Raw genomic sequence first — 19,482 nt, 5'->3', positions numbered from 1 at the left:
GCAAGAAGCTGCCTGAAACCTGAACAGTTCAGTGTATGCAGACAGCTGAACAATGTGCAATTCTCACAAAAACAAATGATTAATCAGGCTAATGCAAACAGCTCCAATCCACATGTACAAAACTTAACTTTTTCCAAGACTCCCACTCCCACTCAGGGGTAATATAATATAAAACAGACTAATACTATATAAAAATATGGCATCATTTACTGCAACATTCCTCTCACTGGTTTAATAATGATCCGAAAAAAAAACACCACCAAAAAAAATTTATTACTGCTGTAACTCTTCGGAATCTTGTAATCTGCTCAGGTTTCCACGTTGGCCTGCCTGTTTGTGTCTTAGATTCAGTCACTGCGACACTGCTCACTGTTGATTCTGAGCAAAATGGATGATATAGAGCTCATCTATTTCAGGCTAGGCCATATATCATGAGCAGGCTGCTGCTGAAGACTGCATCGTGTTGGGGTCTCAAGGATTTCCCTCTCTGCCATCAGCCTCTGCTGAATTCCAGAGCCGTGCTCAGATACCTCTTTCCTGCCCTTCTCTAGAAGGGCAGTGAATCTCCTCAGTGTCAACCCTATTACTGCTTTTGATTTCAACAGATATGCACTCCAATTCCCAATGCAAAATACGGAGGGAGGAGCTCCCGCTTCACAGTAAGAAACTAATAAATTGTTCTCAATCACTGTGCAAAGTGCCTTCTGAAGAGGATTAAGTTTTAGGATTTTTCTTTCTGGTTGTAACTTTCCAGTTTTATGGCTACACAATTTTCTGGTTCCTAGATGAAAGAAATTCATCCTGGCATCTCATGCTGGCATGCTCACTTCCAGATCATTTGCTTCTCCACTTTCCATCTTCAAATCACAGATGGCAGGCTTTACCATCGCACTCAGCCATTGAACTGCGAGGAATCCTTGCCAGTTTTGGCTCCTTGAACAAAGTCATGTCTGCAAAGTCCAGGAACACTCACAGGAGGAATAGCAACAGATAGGTGAGAGTTAAAACTGTTAATATGGAATAAGAGAGCAAAAAGTAATTCTATACCCCTATCTTACTGGGTTTTGCTGATTTAAGATTCTCACCAATGACAGTTAAATCCCTCCACTCCCCAATTACTCACAGGTGGACCACACTGACTTCACCTTGGTTCTCTGCAGCTTTCAGCAAGCCTCACGTAACAATCACGATTCAAATGTCTTCCTGTCATTACTCCAGATGTAGGTTGGTTAGCCAAATTAACTACACATTTTCTTAATGCAGCGTTAATGCCTCTATCTTCCTTTGCTGCTTCATCACATTCTATTTTTGAGAAGGTGTCATACACTCACCATCAAGTAAAGACTTCCAGCTGTTTTTTTTTTTTTTTGGTTTGGTTTGTTTTTTTGCCAAGTCTTTTGAGTCAATCTGTTTGAACTTGCAGAATTTAGCAGATTGACTGACTTCCCATTAGGGAGCTCTGGCTCTTCTCATTCATGTCTTCTTCTGTTGATAGGTAAGACAAGAAAAGCACCCAGAAAAACTGAATCAGGCACTCAGCTTTTCATACCCTGGTGGGCAGCAGCCGTTATCAGGACTTCTCAGTAAAATTCAGCGTAAATTTGACAACAACCAGCTCTGCTACCCTCACACAAGTTGGCAGCCAGAAGAAGGCACAGTTATCTTTGAACTGTCCTCAGCCTTTCTAGTCTGAATTACCTCCGGTAGATAATCTCTGGGGGTTTGCACAGTGGTCCTGCTAGTGACATCATGAGACACTGAAATTTATTTTCACCTGACTGACAGTATTCAACACTCCCTCCCCACAATGCATGCTGGATGGTGAATGCGTAGTTGGACAAGACGTGCATTTATCTCTGCATGTGACTCTCAGGTTTATGCTTTGTAAGGAGTCACAAGAAGGCTATACAGTCTGCACATCCCATGAAATTCCAAACTAGCAAATATGGAAAGCATTTACAGTAGCCAGAAGTTAAAAGCTTAATTTAATTCTCTTTCAGTTTGTAAAATCAAAAGGTCTCTATCGTACATTTACTGAGCTGGTCAGTTTATTAAAAACAAATTTATCACAGTTACCATGAATGAATGGGATGGATCCAGGAATTTAAGAGCAGCCTGTTTTAGAGTTATTTTTTTCTGCAATTGAAACGTTTTTGAAGTTCTGTCTAGACAAAGTCATCTTAATTAGCAGGCACTGTACACTCCAAGAGCTCCTGTAGAGGGGCTGCAGAGGCACAGGAGGTCTTAGTCCATCTCTGAAGGAACTCTTCACTTTGGCATGCTCAGTCTCCAACCCATTCACACTGACCAGGGAACCTTCAGGTAGGAAATAAATGTGCCCTTGCCCCCAGGGCTAGGTGAGAGCTGAAGAGGGTATCAAAGATTTAAGTTTTGGACTTAGCACCCAATTCCTGTTTACTCCTCACCATGGGTACCTAAGTCTTTGCCGACTCTCGCTGCCGCTCGTTACATAAGATGATCTTTGAATTTTCTCACAGAGACACCTCACTTTGCTGCTCAATTATATTTAAACAACTTGTGGTCTTGTCCCCAGTCAAAATACTGTAAAGTGCATGTTTTTTTAAGAGCATGTGCTATATGTGCTCTAATTGAACCACATTTTAAATTCCCCTACAATTTCACTTATTTTGTTAATGTGACTGTAATCTTGACCAAATATTTCATTAGCATTGTCTCTTACAGTCTGACTTTTTAAAATTCATCTCTGGAAGACACTGAGATGATAAAAATACTCAACTGAAATTTTATTCAAGAAATCCAAGTCTGACAGAAGACTGAATCATAACACCTCTTCTTACAGTGGTCCATGTCTTAAAATCCAGTTGTCAGCCTGTTCTTCCCTCAAGCACTGCATGTACTATGCAGTTTCTTTCAAGGTTCATTTTTTGCAGAAAAAATAGAAAAAACGATTCTTAACATGAAGCATGCATACTTGATCAGTGGAGAACGGTAATTTTGGGAAGAAGGCCTTTTGTCTCATGGACTCCAAACCATCAGATCCATAGACGTAATTTTTCAGGCATAGGTTACATTACTGCATGAAAATATCTTACAATTGTAATATCAGGTCACATTTGCAGGAAATACACGTCTGAGTTCACAAGGCAACATTAACCAATGCCATTTGCACTACAGCTCTGCAAATAACAATGGACTGTACTTACCTGGTTGTAGTTCTGATGGTGTTATCCTTATTGTGATTGTGCTCTTTGCTCACCTTTTCTGCAGAGGAACATATTTTTTGGTGATTAGCATGTGTGTATATATATAGATAGAGATATGTATATACATACACACACGCATACACATATATAAATAAATAAATCCTATTTTCTGTATTGGGTTTTATTCAGTAGAACTATTTTAATGCTCTTTCATTACAGAGTATAATCCAGAATAATTTAGGGCAAATGGTTACAACATGATTAGAAAAGGAGCGTGATTTTATTTAAGCTGTAACTTCCACCAAAATTRTCCTGCTTCATATTTCAGCGTTAGTGCTCCATGCAGAGTTTGCAATACAAACATTTGTTAAACACAGTGCTGAAATCATCGCCTGAATGTAACAGCTGAGGTTCACCTTCTTTGTAGAGAAAAATGGACAGAACAGCCACAGGAACTCTGTGCGCTGTGACCACTGGCCGCTTATGCCAGCAACTGCCATCTATAGACCCCCTATACTCTGAGGCCTCGATCAATCAGCTGTCACAAATTATTTAATTAGCTTTCAAAAATACAGGAGTTGAACTCTGGCTTTTCCAATTCAGTTCAAATATTATGAACCTGACCTGACTGTCACAGTGCTCTAAAGCATATGTTAAGTGTGGGGAACATTTGGCAAGGCTTTTGCATTTCAAGTGTGAGGGTAGAAGGCCTCTAACTCCTATTATTTTTCAGTCTTAGCAGTCTCACACCTTCATAGTTCTTTAATGGTTATACACAATCTCTTTCTGTTCTTTAAATTCTGCTATCAACTATTTCCACTGCTTTTACCTGATAACTGGAAGAGCAGCTCGGATGCCATCTTCACCGATATATCCTGGTTGAATAGATTTCTTTCTGGGAGCACACGACCTTCTGGTGCCTTCTGTATGTGTTCACTAATCTCTCGCCCTAATAAAGTGCTGTAGCCAACATTTTGGCTGGGTTGGCTAGGTGACACTGAAGCCCGTGAATCATGAATGTCAACTTCCATTGGTTCTTCTTTTATCTTTACCATCTGGGTTTCTTTGTAACTCTCAGCTGCAAATGCATATTAGAAAAAAACACAATTATTTAATTGGGTTACAAATTTTCAGAGCACTCAAAGCAGGAATCAGAATTATGAAGTTGTAATTTGTATACAGCATCAAAGCAAATGGAAGGGAAAGCAAGCAGCTGACTGCTACAGTACTCTTCTGGGGGTTATAAATAGAAGGAATAGCTTGAAAATAATTTTTCAAACTAGAGAGCAGAAAACAGTCACATATTTGTAAATATGAGAGTTGTATCATTTCCTGTGAACACTGGGTAATTATATCCCAGTTAGTGAAGCTTTGCTTTGTTTATTAAATGAAGTTACAACTACACACCAGCTCTCAAAAGATGAGCACTGAAGGCGCATTACAAACTCTAAATTACTCCTTATCAGCTGTTGAGATGGGAATTCAGAAGTACCAGCACAGATAGTTAGAAGTACTGGTATGAGGGTAGGGGTGGAGGAAGAAACCCARTCGGTTCCTGTTTGTTCTCTTTGTCTTTTCCAGAAAATTCCAAACAACTATTTGAAGAACCAGTTTGTCATACCAGCATATGCTTTCAAGATGAGAGCAGTATTTTGGGGCTTCTGCTTTTCTAAAGCCCAATTTCCTAACTGCCATAGATGTTCTCGCGTACACTACAAGACCCAATAACCTTAACAACCATTTTCCACAAGACCATCATCCTTCCCTCTCTGCCTTCCTCTCCAATGCCTTAGGTCTAGAAAATAAACTGGTAGTCTAGAAACCAATTTGCAGTTCACTGTCCACACTTGCGATTCCTCAGGTGCTGCTGAACACTCTGGTTTGGCTGCAGGAAAGCAACCATTTTTCTTCAAAGTAAAAGCTCTGACACCTCAAAAGCAAGGCTCCAAGGTAATTTGCCAGTGCTTTTTGACTCAGACTTTCTGCTGCAAATACCGAAGTTCAAAACCTATGTAATTTGTTCTCAGTTTAGTTTCAGAGACAGATGATGATTTTTTTTTAATGATCCGCTTTCAGCAGGCTCCTGAAAGGACAAACTGATGCCACGGCAGAACGGCCCAGCCGGGTTCTGCCGCTGCTGGCTGTGCGCTGACCAGACACTTAAGAAGCAGGCCCCCTAAGAAGACAGCAATATGCCTGGGTACTCAAGGAAATAAATAAATACATGAAATAAATAAATAAAAGTTATGTACCAGAAGGACCATCCAGGCAAGAAATCATTCTGATAAAAAACATACATGGGATTTATTGTTTTTGCCTAAACCTGGATACTTAGTTCTGCTACTAACCAAGATACTCAAAACCTTAAGAAAAATCTGCTTCTGTTTGCTTATGCTTAACGCATGCCCTGAAGAGTCCACCTGTAGCCTTGATAGCCTCCACAGCTGGAGTCAAGGGAAAGCACGAGTTTAAACTGCTTAGATTTCATGAGCCTAAGAAAGAAAAGACCAACCTAGCACCCAGGAAAAGAGGCCATGGTACAGCCCCCAGAAAACCAGGCAAGTGCAGAGCTTAACAGCTGAGTGGATTAGGACCCAAGAGAGCAGTCTGGCCCTTGTCTGGCTTGGGGGGGGGGGGGGGAACATAATCAGACCTGTGACCGTGGGCCAGCATGTTAATTGCCGCAGACAGGGGCTGGCCATCCTGGTAGCATCACGTCACTGATCGGATCCACTCTGCACAACGAGTTTCCTCACACAGAGGTTTCCTCGTCATCTGCCTAATTTACTACTTAGAAGGATCAGTTATTAAAAATAAATAAATGAATACCTGTTTGTAAGAAAAAGCCTCAACTCAAACAGTATCTTCTATTAACTTTGGGTCAGACAGAAGAGGTAAAAATCCACTAACTTTACTTGATGATGAATCCGATGCTGTCCCTCCTGTTTCTCCCTTCCCCTCTAACTCACATAAAAATGTGTCACCCTCACAGATTTTATTCCAAGTATGAATGTTTCAAACCCCATCAGTATTTAGTTACCAATATTGGTATGACACTCAGAACTACTGTAACATGGTTCAACCATCCCTGATAACATCCTCAAGCTAGTCAACTGGTTGGTTTCATCTGGTAGCCTCTAGCCAAGACAAACAGGATCCCTTTAGGACGAAGGAATACATGTTCCACATAAAACTGATGCATTCACCAAGCCCTTTTTCATTCCCTTGGCTTCTCCCTCTCCCCACATTCCTGTCCTTCTTAAGTGCAGAAAAAGTGGCTTTGCTGCTTATAGCTCTTAATAAATAAATAAATAAATAATAAATAAATAAATTGAAGCCAGAAGATAAAAGCCATTTGGATATGTTCCAGGAACAATTTACATGAAGCGCTTTCAGTCTTTTCTTATGACATTTCTTGACCTTTAGGAGAAATGTATAAACATTGATAAAAATCTATACCATCTACAATCCACCAGATGTATTTCAGATCATACTGAATTCTCAATTGAAAATGAGTTAGAAAGATTATCATATAATGCCATTTTTTGCCCTGTTAAGCAGATTTTTTCCTTTTCTTTAAAGTCTCCATTAGCTTCTTATTATAAAGCCACAGAACATTGCTTCTCTGTTGAAAAGCACAAAAATAGTATGCTATGCACTGAAAGCGAACACAGAATGGCAAAGGAACGCATCAGGTAACACTGTCAGTCAAAGCTCAGGTAACCCCACAAACAAATGTGTTCTTCAGATGTCTGACAGCCAGAGCTCTGCACCCAGCTGCCAAATTTAGGTGCAGAGTCAAGCTGACCTTTGCTGCTCTCTCTCCTTTTAAAATATTATTTCTATTTCTGTTCCTGCTTCACACAGTTTAATTCCCTGTTCTGCAAATGCTTTTGAATCAGACAAACATACAACCCTGACTGAGGCAACAGTTCAACAATACCAATGACTTTCTCTCCCTCACGATTAGCTAGCAATCAAATTACTCTAACTAAATTTACAAGTTTGATCATTCCTGTTGTCCTTTCTCTTCCCAGCTGCACCCTTTTCATCCAACAGAATTCCCCTGCCAAATACGAATCCCATCGCAGTCTCCTTCCCAAAACAAACACAGCAGAAGACTGAAGGAGGGGCTCTATGACAATTTTACAAGAACTAAATAAAGGGAAACACAGTTAGGCAGCCCCGTGAACAACAGCCACGCTGTAAGTCACAGGCATACGACTCAGCTGTGCTTGATCCTGCGCTGGAGAAAGGACTGAAATTAAGGTTACGCCTATATCTATCTCACTGTACAGACAGTCAAATGATAACTTCCTGAAGATTATTTTCCCTTCTCTGATACAGACAATTCATTTGTGGAGTAAGGAGATACCCCTTATTTCCTTACATAGCTATCTCACATGCTTACAGTGCAGCTAAAGCTTTTAAAACCAAGGACTGGTACACTGAAAGGTGTCTAGGTTCAAATATTTAAAATCATGATAGCTTTGATTTTTTTCCACTTTTGCATTTCTCCTCGAGTAGATGCGTTAGGTTAAATAAACTGCAGCGTATCAAAATACAAAGTTAGTATACAAGAGTCATTTTCTTCAGCCTACATTTTATAAAAGTACATAGACCCCTAATACTTAACAAAATCAGTGGGAGTTAAAGATTCAAGTAGCTTTAAAATACCTGGACCTTGGTCTGCAAAACATGGTCTGCTCTTCATTTAAAACCAGCCTGGATGAAGCTCCAGAATTACAGTACAGCAGCAAACACTGCTCCTCTGGTACAGGATGAACTAAATGACCTAACACGCCTTTTTTCTGCTGTTAACTTTATGATAAGGAAGCAGTTTAATAAAAGAAGAGAAAATTATTGCATCCACAGATATACTACCACTGTTTCTTTCCAGAGCAGTATGCCTTGTAATCAGATCACCTACAGAATCCTCACAGACTTGATCCTATTCACACCAAGCGAGAAAAGCTTCCACATCAGACACGAAACTGGCATACTGGGTAGGCTCATTCCAGGAGGAAGTAATGTTTTCTGCAGCTTTTAGGTTCTCCGGCATTCACAAGTATGAGGAACTGCACAGTAGTGACACTTGATTAAAAAACCAAACCAAACCAAACCCAGAACAATACTTGTGCGAGGTAGAAGCTCAGGCATCAGCACTTAGCCCTGAAGGCCTGACAATGCTACCGAATGTAAGCAGGGCATAAGAGTGGCTATGAAATTTACCCTTAGACAACACATCTGTCCATACTAGGACAGCGACTGTCAAGTTTCAAAAAGAGATTATTCACACTGCTTCCATCAAAAGTTGGAACCACCACAATCCAACACCTTTAACAGACAAATGAAAACAGAATAGGTGAAAAAAAGGAAAAACTGTGCTTCCAAAACAAACCAACCTCCACAACCACTATGATTTCACTGCTCCCATGACACCTTAAAATAGAGAGAGTCTAATTTATGCATTCTCGGCTCATGGAAAACAACCCAAAAACTGACACGTTGAGTTAGGGAGAATAAAAACACAGAATACTTTGTTAATATTTTCAGAACATGCGTAAGACGTTACCAATGTCAAGACAAATACAGCACTTTTTGCGTTAAAGAGGATAAAATAGAAACATAAACTAGTAGACTTCACACATGTATTACAAATAGAGATACAGGGAAAATTTTCACTTTTTACTGGAACTACAATTCAAGTTACCTTAAAACCAAGAAGATCTACTACAATAGTAAGAACAACTATTGGCACTTGTTTAACATTAATTCTAGACTTTCAAAGCACTTTACAAGATATGTAAAAATAGTACTTATTTTACAGATGAAGAYACTGATATAGAGTCAGACTCTCAGAAATGCACCTGCCCAAGTTGCTGTCGATTCGCAAACCCGCCTTTGCTGCATATATACACACCAATATTCATGATGAAATCTAATAATAATAATAATACAACCCTGGTGAAAACACACAGGAAAAAGCAGGCTTTCAAAACCCAGTCCTAAGCATTTTGCTAAGACTCCACCTGCCTCTCAGTTGCAGAATCAGTCTAGTACTCAGAAGGGACATGAAGGAAGACTGCAACTGCTGCCAGGTCCCCGCTGCAGGGCAGATGTTGTCAAGGTAACCCAGCTGTCCTGGTCACTCAGCATACTGTCTGACCTGACAAGCATGAGGAGACTTTAACATACACCATCCCTGCACGCCCAGGAACACGATCAGGGAGGAGCTGAAGTGCATTTCAATAAATTCCCTGATTTGGACAAGTAGGGCTAGGACTATGGGGCACACTGCAGAGTGCACCTCCATACCTGCAACAACTGAGTCTCTATACTACCTTCTGATCTATAGAATTCCATTGCCTCCATGCTTTGAGCAAAAGGTTGGACTAGATGAACACTGGAGATCCCTTCCAAACTAAATTACTCCATGAACCACCAGCACTACATCAAGGTGGCTGCAGTTTTATTTAGCAGAATTTTGACAACCTCCAAGCAAGCGGATGCTACAGCCTCTCAGGGCATCTTGGGTACCACTTGTTCTAGAACTGCACAACCACCCCAGTGAAGAAATTTTTCTTGATGTCCAGTTTGAACCTCCCAAGCCACAAGCTGTAGCTGTTATCCCTTGTTTTACCATCTGCCAGTATGGAGAAGAGTTTGACTCCACTGTTTTTCTAAGGCCCCTTCGAGTAGTTGCAGGCTGCGATTAGATCTGCCTTTAGTTTCCCTTTGCCAGACAAYGCAAGTCCAGCTCTCTCAATGCCTCCTTGTAGGCCATGAGCCCCTTAATTATGAGGCCCTTAACTATGTTGGCAGCTCTCCTCTAGACCCTCTGCACTTTCTCAACACCCCTTTCAAACCGGGGAGCCCCAAAACTGGCAGAGTATTCTACACACAGCCTCACTGGCTCAAAGTAGAGGGGGATAATCATTTATCTCGCTCTCCTGAGCATGTTCCGCTAATGCAGCACAGTATGCTTTTTGCCTCATTTGAGATGAAAGTCAAAATCAAATGCACAGCATTAATAAAAAAAACAATTTATGTTGTAAATATTGCTTTTGCTGATACAATAGCCGTCCAACGACTTTCCATTGCTGAAGTCAAATGAATCATTTTCAAGTCATTTATCCCTCTCCCCATCATTTGATTTAAAAATACATCCTATAGCTAAAATTCAAAGTTGCTCATATTTGCTGAAATGCCCATCAGCTTTACAAATCAACTTTGTGAATCAGCTTAGAAAACAGTCTTCCCTGTACGTCTCAAAAAATGGACTTGTGTATTAGTTTTCACAATCAAGCAGACAGGGATAACCAGTGGGTCAACTTGTACTGACTCAAAAGCCTTCAGTATGGAGAATCAGGTATTTTATTATGCTAATTGTTCTGATTTGCTAGAAATAAACATGCCCTAAAAGAGCTCAAATAAAACCTTACAGGTAGGGAACACTTGGCAAGCCCTGAAGGTTCTGCTACAGAGACACAACAAGTAACATCTGACATTCCCTAGGGTGCTGTGCTTGATGCTTTATTTTGCTAATATTTTTTCAAACTGCTGTTTTATATAAGACAATGTTGATGAGCCTTGAATCAATGCAACAGGATTCTGCACTAAAAAAAAAAAAATCTATTAAATGGTTGATATTTTTTAAAGCGAAACTCAGAAATCCCATGCCTTAGAATTTTGCAACTGCAGGTTCAGTTTGACAGAAATGCAGACCAACAAGTTAAAGGAACAAATTAAAGCAATAGACTAGTTTGAAATTGCCATATGCATCTGCTGCTCCTTCTGTTTAAATGGTAGGAGTATGGTGCTTATTTGAAAGATACTATTTGCAGAACAGCCCACTCCTTAAATATTCACAAAATAGAAATCAAAAAGAATTTGATAAAAAGCCTACACGTGCAGTGAATTGTAACTTGTACAACATATTCCAACCTATGCAAGTCTCCCAATTCAAGAAATACCTAGCCTAGCATTTCCACAGCAAGCTGTACCTTCACAAAGAGCCTGGCTCTGGTTCTCGGGTCTTACCAAGCTGACTCTCCAAAGGCAAGGGGGACTGCAAGAGACTCTTCTGCAAATACTGCATGTCCCCAATCCCTGATGTTTTGAAAAGTCTACGTGCTCACTCTCCATAGCTTTGGGGCCACTCCCAGGTGGCTGAACATCATCAAGGAACAGCAGTAAAGCTAAAGATGGGGGGGTGTTGTTTAAACTCTTCACTGAAAATTTACTAACACCCTTCCATCCCTGAACACCAAAGGAAGCACATTTGAACCACGAACATTGTAATTTCTTATTACTCCAAATGATCTAATCTTTCAAATTAATAAGGTTTTCATTAGATGTCAAGATTAGCCTGACAAGGAAAAAAATAAGAAAATCAATTACAATATCTGAACTAACTTAGAGGTATAGTATATTACTATTAAACTTGAAGCTAGGCTCTGTTAGAAAGTACTTGCTTTTCTGTGATTTTTTTAAAGATCTATAGAAAAAAAAAATCAGACCTTGCAGACCTCAGTAGTTCCCAACTTGAATTTCTTCTCGTATTTTTTCAAAATTTTCCTGCTCTTGGTTTGAGACATTAATGATATCATGAAACATGACAAGTCCCATCAACAGAGAGGAGTCCATTACTAGTCAAGTTCTTTTGGGGTTATATTTTTATGCAGTTATCATGGAAAACCTTATTAAATTGAATAAATGTACCACGGCCTGATACAAATGTCATATAGTATAACACTGCTAGGAGAAAGTCTCATAATCTGGGAAAAAAAATCTGGAACATGACACATTGCAATAACAAACCTAGGTATCCAAAAGATTTTTCAATACTGTAATTAAAATAAASCTTCACTCTAATAATTCACAATCATTTTCACTTTTTTGTTGGGAAAAAAAAAATCGACTAGTCATGAACTTTAATCTGTTGATGGGACTTGCCATGGCATCTCTCTAGCTCCCATCAAGAGGAAGTCTTGTTTCTGGCCAGATGCTTTCCCACTTACTTTTCTGGGCTTCTACAGAAGCACCTGCTGCTGCTCAGAGCTTTCCAATGCTCTGTTTAGAGATCAAGGGGGGGGGGGGGTGAAAACAACCTCCCCTAAATTTTCACTTCTCCCTCTGTTATGAAGGCTCTCTAGGCAGGGAAGAAAGCACCCTCAACTGCTCCCCTACAATCCAGTACGGAGACTGTTACGAGGGCCTGACCGCAGGTATTTCCAAAGCCAGCARCCTAGCTCCTACAAGCACATCAGTCCCACTGGCTTCTCAGCACAGTCCACCAAGCTGCTGAAAAGCAATACACAGGAAGGCTAGTTTCGCCCCTTCCCTCTCTCCCCCTGGGACCACCTAAGAATGTAGTAATGTACTTTTTCCTCACCGTAGTAATAGTAAACCAAAATAGCCCCAACATAATCCATTAAAGCTGGAAAGATTTCATGACTGTTAAGAATAATAGCTTACAAGCCATGGACTCCTTTTTGTTGTTGTTTAAAAAAAAAATTTTTTTTTTTTTTTTTTAATGGGAGGCTACAGTAGATCTAATCCATCTGGCTTCAGCTAAACATCARATACAGTGTTCAACAAAATTAATTAAAAGGCACAAAATGGGAAATTAGCATAAATGTTTTGAAGTGGATAAATACTTGTTTTAAAAAAAAAAAGACAAAAACCAGTTGTGCTGAAAGAGGAACTGTCATATCAGTGGATGGTTATAAGGGGAGTTGGTCAAGAACAGTCTTAGAACCAATTTTATATAAGATTTTACTTCATGACCTGGGCACAAAACGTAAGTATGCACTAATTACATTTGCTGATAAACCAAAATTAGGAGTCATTGTTGGGGAATTGGAATATTACAAGAAGCACTGTGTGACCTGATGATTGAAGAACAAGAAAACCAAAGGAACTGAATAGTACAAAGGTCATGCATTTGCTACCGATAACAAGTATATCTGCAATACATGGGGAATTGATCCATGGATAAAAAGAAAGGAGGAAAAGACCTGTGTTACTACTAAAATGCAAAATGACTACATCTCACAAATAAGATATAGCTTGAAATAAAGGCAAATGTGAGCCAGACAAGATTTCTAGAAAAGACTAGGACATACTAATGTCATAGTTCATAGCACCAGGGTAAGACCTTATGTACAAAAAACTAGTACCTAGAACAGATTTTATACACCTCCAGCTATGCATTCATTTTTGCACAAGAACAAAAAGCACTATATGCTTCTGAAAGATAACACATGCCAAAACATATTAGTAGCAAGAATATTTCAAGACAAAATGAATTTTTAGACTCTAGCATTAGCATGTAAATGCAAATATTTGTTTTAAAATTCAGCCTCCACTGAAACCTATCTTTCATCTTACAAGACTGAGTGTATAAATTGATCATAGTTCACTTGGCRCATCATGTAGTTAAACATTTTGAGGATTAGCTTTATCTTTTCCATAAAAGATAACTGGTAAGAATATAGAAAACTGGTTTAGGTGTATTTAAAATACATTATTTCACTTTCTTATAAGTGACTTCGTGGAACATTTAATAGGAATTTAAAATCTTGCAGGGATGGCACCCTGCCAAACTGAGATGAGAGTAAATCGCCCAGCTCCACTATCTCCTCAAATTTGTTTAGTTACCATTATGTCTAGTTTCAGTTAAGACTTAGTAATAGATAGCTCACCTGTATGTTTGTATAAGCCACGGTAGCCACTTTAGATGCTTCTGTGAAATGTAGGTGTAAGATATGTRCTGAGGCTGGAACTTTACCTGCTAATCCACACAGACCATTTCTTTCAAATGGTGTTTTGTTTACTGTTAAATACCAGACCAGTTGTTAGCAAGTTTTGTTGACTGTCTGSATTAAAAAAGGGTTCTACTTAGACATGCCCAAGAAACATCAGCCTTCCTAGCTTGATAGGACAATTAATAATCCTTTGGAGGGAATCTTCAAAATTTGATGTCTTGATTAGGTATCAAGTTTGTGAATTGCGAGGGAGAAGATCTGAATCCAGGTGGAACACAGTGGAGAAAACTGTTATAAAAGGACATACTTGCCTCCACATAAAGTCCTGTTCCACTAAAGCAGCATCCAGGCTAAAGGCCTTACCTCAAGCACTGGTTGTCTGCTACCAGAAGCATGCCTGATAACTTGTCAGCTTAATGAAAAAAGAGAGAATCTTGTGCAGTTGAGCTAAAATATAAGTAGCCCTATGTGCGATTCCCTCTTATTTCTATACACCTACCTCTAGAATGACAACTGGTAACTGTTCTGTTAATATTCTATTATAGTAAAATATGTTTATTCTTCTAACTTTCACCTTGCTTTAGGAGGGATCTCTGAGTGGCTGACAAGTCTCCGGTATTATATTCTCAAGGGATTGGTGATTCACAGATGAGTCTCTGTTACAGTATCTACCAGCCCAAAATAAAAGTCCAGAGCTGAAAAGCCTTTCACTAAACCACATAAGCTCAGTTAAGAGCTAGTAACGAGGCATATCTGTTTGGGAAAAGAGATTTCTCAGTAAAAAGTATAAGCTAGTGTAATTTTCACATGAATGAAGACAGTAAGGTATATACCTAAATCTTAAGAGGCTCCTATGAGGCTGCAAAAATCGGCAATGTATATTGCTTAGAAGATAATAAAGTATATATGTTTTCGTTATTATCCAGGTCAGGAATGCAGAAAGCAAAACACTATTATGTCAGAAGTCCTTTGCCAAATTTGTATGCAGTGCAGGTTTTTGATAATTAGTAGTAAATAGAAGAAAGTGCAAATAAGAAGGCAGGAATGTAATCCACTCAGTCTTTACCAGGCATATATAGAGTCTTGAAGGACCTGACTTAAACCCAATTATAAAATATATCAAATCTAACAAGTGCACTTGACTGAAGATTTCCCAGACATTAGAACATCCATGCATACTAGTTCCTTTCCATTTTTTTGCTCCTTCAAGCATCAGGAAAAAGGAGGTTTGTTCTTATTTTTACTTTGTTCTGAAGGAACAACTTAGTTTAAATTCTAAATTACTAAAAACAAAGTGCAGAATTATTGAATTTGGGGAATCAAGAGTGATCTCAGAAGATTCTACCAGACAAACTAAACATTTAAAAAAAATAGATTCTTGACCTTAGATTTTACTCTTATATTTGTCCTACATTAAACTGTATCAATGTTTTCCCCCTTTATGCTGTCTCAGATGGTAATTCAGAAAAGCACAAGTTGAAAATAGTATATAAAATAAGGTTAGTATAACCCCACCCTCTGGCCGATTCAGGAATACCAGCTGCAACAATATTGAATTTGTGAGTAAATCCTAAATAATTCTTTACCTTTTAATCTGCTGATTAACCCAAAAGATCACTATCAGCAAAAACTGCTCAATCACTAAGAGATCAGAAGAGAAATGTTTTACTAATGCATTTCTTACCACAGCCTTTAAACACAGGGAGTTCCCAACAGAAGTGACTGAAGATTTGACTAAGATTTTATATATGCCAGATTTCACCCATATGAACGGACATATAAGGCACTAATATTCTAACATAATAAAGCCAGTAATAAAGCTATTTAAACACAGCCAGCTCGTGGCAAATTTAAGACAGTCAAGAACGCTAGTATCTCACAAGCACTTGAGAAATCATTAAGTTACAGAGCTCTTTCTCTATGAAAATATTTATATAAATTTATATGCACTAAGAAAAACAGAGTCATTGGTTAACATTCATTAAACCATAAAGTTCTGTTTCTAGAACACCCTACTTTAAACACCAATCAGTAGCAACAGTGCACTATGTCAGTAATAAGACGTTTGGTATTCGGGATTCTGTGAAAAACTGGGAAACTTCTGCTCTKATCAGTTTTTGTACATGGGATGCACTTTTTGCACCATCAACAAGGGCGCCTGCAAACCAAAGATTCAAAGTCTTCTGCAAATTAAAATGTGCAGGTATGAACAGGAGAGAATTAATTACATGCTAGAATTTATGGAGGTGAATCTATTTAGTTGAAGTCTTTTAGGTAAAAAATTGAGTTCAAATTCAATTTTTGACAGTATCCAATCAAGCCAGATAATTTCAGACAGATTTGGCAGGGATCTCATAAGTTGCTGAACTTGTAAGCACTTCCACTGGCACCTCTTGTGTGACTTTGGCATATTTCAAACCGAAAAATAAGTGTGGTCTAGTTTTGGAGAAGACTTCAAAGCTAGCTGATCCAGCTGGGGTGGGGAGGTATCACTCCCAACCTCTCAGATTAACTTTCTCTTCTTGGTACTAAAAAACAAAGTGCATTAGAGGTTCAAAGCTTTTCCATCATTCACTTAAACCTGTTCCCAGCAGGCAGAATTCAACCCCTTTACTTTTCTTCTAGTTAAACCTTCCTTCCTCAATTCTGACAGTTAGACAAAGCGTAATTAGCAGAACATACATTTGGCTTTGATTCCCTCCAGCTTTAACAGTACATATGTCTCTGCACATGCATGCATAGTGTCCAATTGTCTGACAGAAGGCTGTATTAGTAAGATAACATAGGCAAGTTCAAGTGGCCTCCCTGTCCACAGAAAGCTGGCTTAGTTTACATTATCTTCTTAACAGTGTATCTTACAATTCTGAGTACAAGACATTGTGAGAAAAAAAGAGAAGGCTTTAAAAGCCTGTAATTTATAAAGCTGTATCAGGTATAGTTCAGTACAGGCTCACATTTTTATGATGTTAACGAAGTGACACAGATGTGGATAAATTGGTATGAACATGTTTTGGTATATTTTAAAACTGACAATATCTAAAAGCTTTAAGCCATCAGTCCTTTTGACTTATCCCATAGTCATTAATTTGAAGACCACTGAAATCTGTGCACAGCACAGATAATTAGATGCTAAGGTGACAGACCAAACTGAGATGTCTGACGTATACGAACCTGGGGAGATCGAGATTTTCATTTGTTCCTTCACTTACCARTAAAACCAAACATTCATTCTATAAAGTAACCCTGCTAGCATACAAGAAAAAAAAATTAAGTTGTTGAATATTTTTAAATTAATTAACTACCTGATAGCTTCATGAGGAGCTCAGATGCTGCCTTGACTGACATGTCCTGCCTCATCACATTTGCCTGCACTTCCTGTGGCTTGAGTTTCTCCTCGGGGACGCTTGGGGCTGAGGCTTCGGATCCCTGGCTGAACACATAGCTGGACTGAGACAAGGTTGAACTTGCAGCTTCTTCATCATTAGGCTCATCTTTCACTTTAAATTTAGGAGTCAAGGGCTCTTTTTGATTTGCAGCTGTCAAGGGAAGGAAAAAAAGCTAGATTTAATGAGGTGTGTAATGCATAATCATAGAGCAGCTAGCAACAGGAAGAAACCACAACCTAAGAAATGCTAGAGCTGGTGCTGGAAGCAAGACCATTAAACAGTATTCAAAGATGCTTCACAAGGTAAACAAACATCTGCATCTTTTGTACAAAGAGACAGTTTTGAAACACAAAAACTGCATGTACCAGAGCTCAAGGAAACATCCTTCTTTTCTTTCTTCTTTTGCCCCTACTCCTACTACAGACATTCACCAGTCATTGATTTGTACGTCTTCTATAGGCTTGATGGAAGTTTAAAATACCTTTTTACATAAGGACCAATTTGGAAAAGCCTGTGGGTATTACATATTGAGTTCTTAAAAAGAACATGGAAAAGAGATGAGAGATGAAGAATAAAAGATGGGGGACGTAAGAGGGGAGAAAGGGGAAATAAAGAGAACAGCAAATTCCTAGATCCTAGAAGTTGGTATTGGTTACCTGAAGGAAGTGAATAGGGGGATTTAGAAGACAACTCTGCACTGGAAGATTCTATTAAAGCATTGTTTCGGGTTTTACATCTGTAAAAAAGAAAGATGGCCTTTCAAATACTTGACGTAAGCAGCTGCACAGCCTCAGAGAAGGATACAGAGACCTTGGGACTGCTTAAAAGCTACACACTGAACTCTACTGTTGTTGAATGGTCTTTAAAATACCATTGGACAGTGCTGTATCCCTTGCACTGACTTTGGTAAAAGGGACAAAACCAAGAATACATGTTAAGCAATACTTCCAAACCCAAGCAGTATAGATTCACAGGCGTCTGCCTGCCTGCATGCCTAACAGAAGGCTAAAGAAGTTGTACTATTTTTCACCAGTTTTTATTTTAATTCTTTATTTTTGACCATTGAGAGATACTTACTCCTGTCACCTGTTAGTGGCTTTTTCTTGTTCAAACATTCAGTTTAAATTCACACACACAGCAATGACTCCCACAGTGCCCCCAACTTTGATGAAGCTATATCATTCTCACCCTTTTAAACCTTTCTCTCCACATGTATGAAAGAGAAAGCATTGTCCCCATTTTGTTCTCTTTATAAGCTCTCATCATTTACTTCACTATCCTTCTCTTCTCTTATCCCACATATTTTCCTCCTTCCACATCACATTCCTCTGTCTACCCTCATGACTCCTGCAGATGAGTTCTATAAGATATCACTCAGAGATCTACCAGATCTCATGCAAGAGAGATACACCCCACAACCCCATTTGCTGGCTGCAGTAGGGCATTAGAAGCCAATATGCATTGCCTGCTGCAGAGAGCCAGCTGTTCTACAACACCGTCACATGAACAGTAGAAGCTGAGGAGCTGGCATAGACCTTGTCTGGCACCTCTGCTACAGGGGCAGTAAAATCCAGCTGAAGGGGAAGGGCACTAGCATTTCACCCTAGTGAAATCTGGCAAAGTTCACCTGCTTAAGCCCTTGGTCTGCTTTCTCCTCCACTTCAGGGTTGCTTCAGTCTCACCATGTTTGCTCCCTGACTCCCTAGTCAGCCCAATTTATGCCTTCCTACCTGCTCTCTGACTCCTCATGTTCCTGGCTTATTTCATAAAATACTCTGCTTCTCAGCAGTTCCCACAAATCCTGACTCCTAGAGTCTCTGGTAGAGAGAAAGAGATTTCTCTCTCCTGTAATTGTTCATATGCACTAATAGCACTATTAAGAATTACTTCTTCCTTTTAAAAAAGAAAAAGCAGCAGCAGCAACATTAAACATTAAAACATGCCTTTAATTCACCAAAATACTGGTCAAGGCTCTCAAAGCAATCTTAACTCTATCAAGGTACCTACAAGAAAAGTCTGTCCATCAACTTTATCCACGTCTACATCTTCTGCCTAGCTTAGTCTATTCTGGGGTCTGACATAGGGCAATGAATGGTCACACAAAAAGAAAGAAAAAAACCCCCTATCCACAACTTTTTT

The 19,482-nt window shown here is 39.2% G+C and overlaps 1 protein-coding gene across 1 annotated transcript in view; it reads right to left on the bottom strand.

The window, feature by feature from the left end:
- The window catches only part of ZNF827 (zinc finger protein 827), a 79,795-nt gene that overhangs the window by 31,262 nt on the left and 29,051 nt on the right, over positions 1–19,482 (bottom strand). Inside the window, exons 5-7 of the mRNA XM_026087541.1 lie at positions 17,260–17,493; positions 4,015–4,263; positions 3,186–3,243 (exon numbers count right to left, since the gene is read on the bottom strand). Of these exons, the coding sequence (XP_025943326.1) occupies positions 3,186–3,243; positions 4,015–4,263; positions 17,260–17,493 (541 nt within the window). The remainder of the gene's footprint in view (positions 1–3,185; positions 3,244–4,014; positions 4,264–17,259; positions 17,494–19,482) is intronic.

The sequence above is a fragment of the Apteryx rowi genome, unplaced genomic scaffold (assembly GCF_003343035.1).
Source record: "Apteryx rowi isolate R43461 unplaced genomic scaffold, aptRow1 scaffold_72, whole genome shotgun sequence".
NCBI lineage: Eukaryota > Metazoa > Chordata > Aves > Apterygiformes > Apterygidae > Apteryx > Apteryx rowi.
Note: the sequence above shows the minus strand (reverse complement) of the source record. Positions and strands in the feature narration are given on the sequence as shown.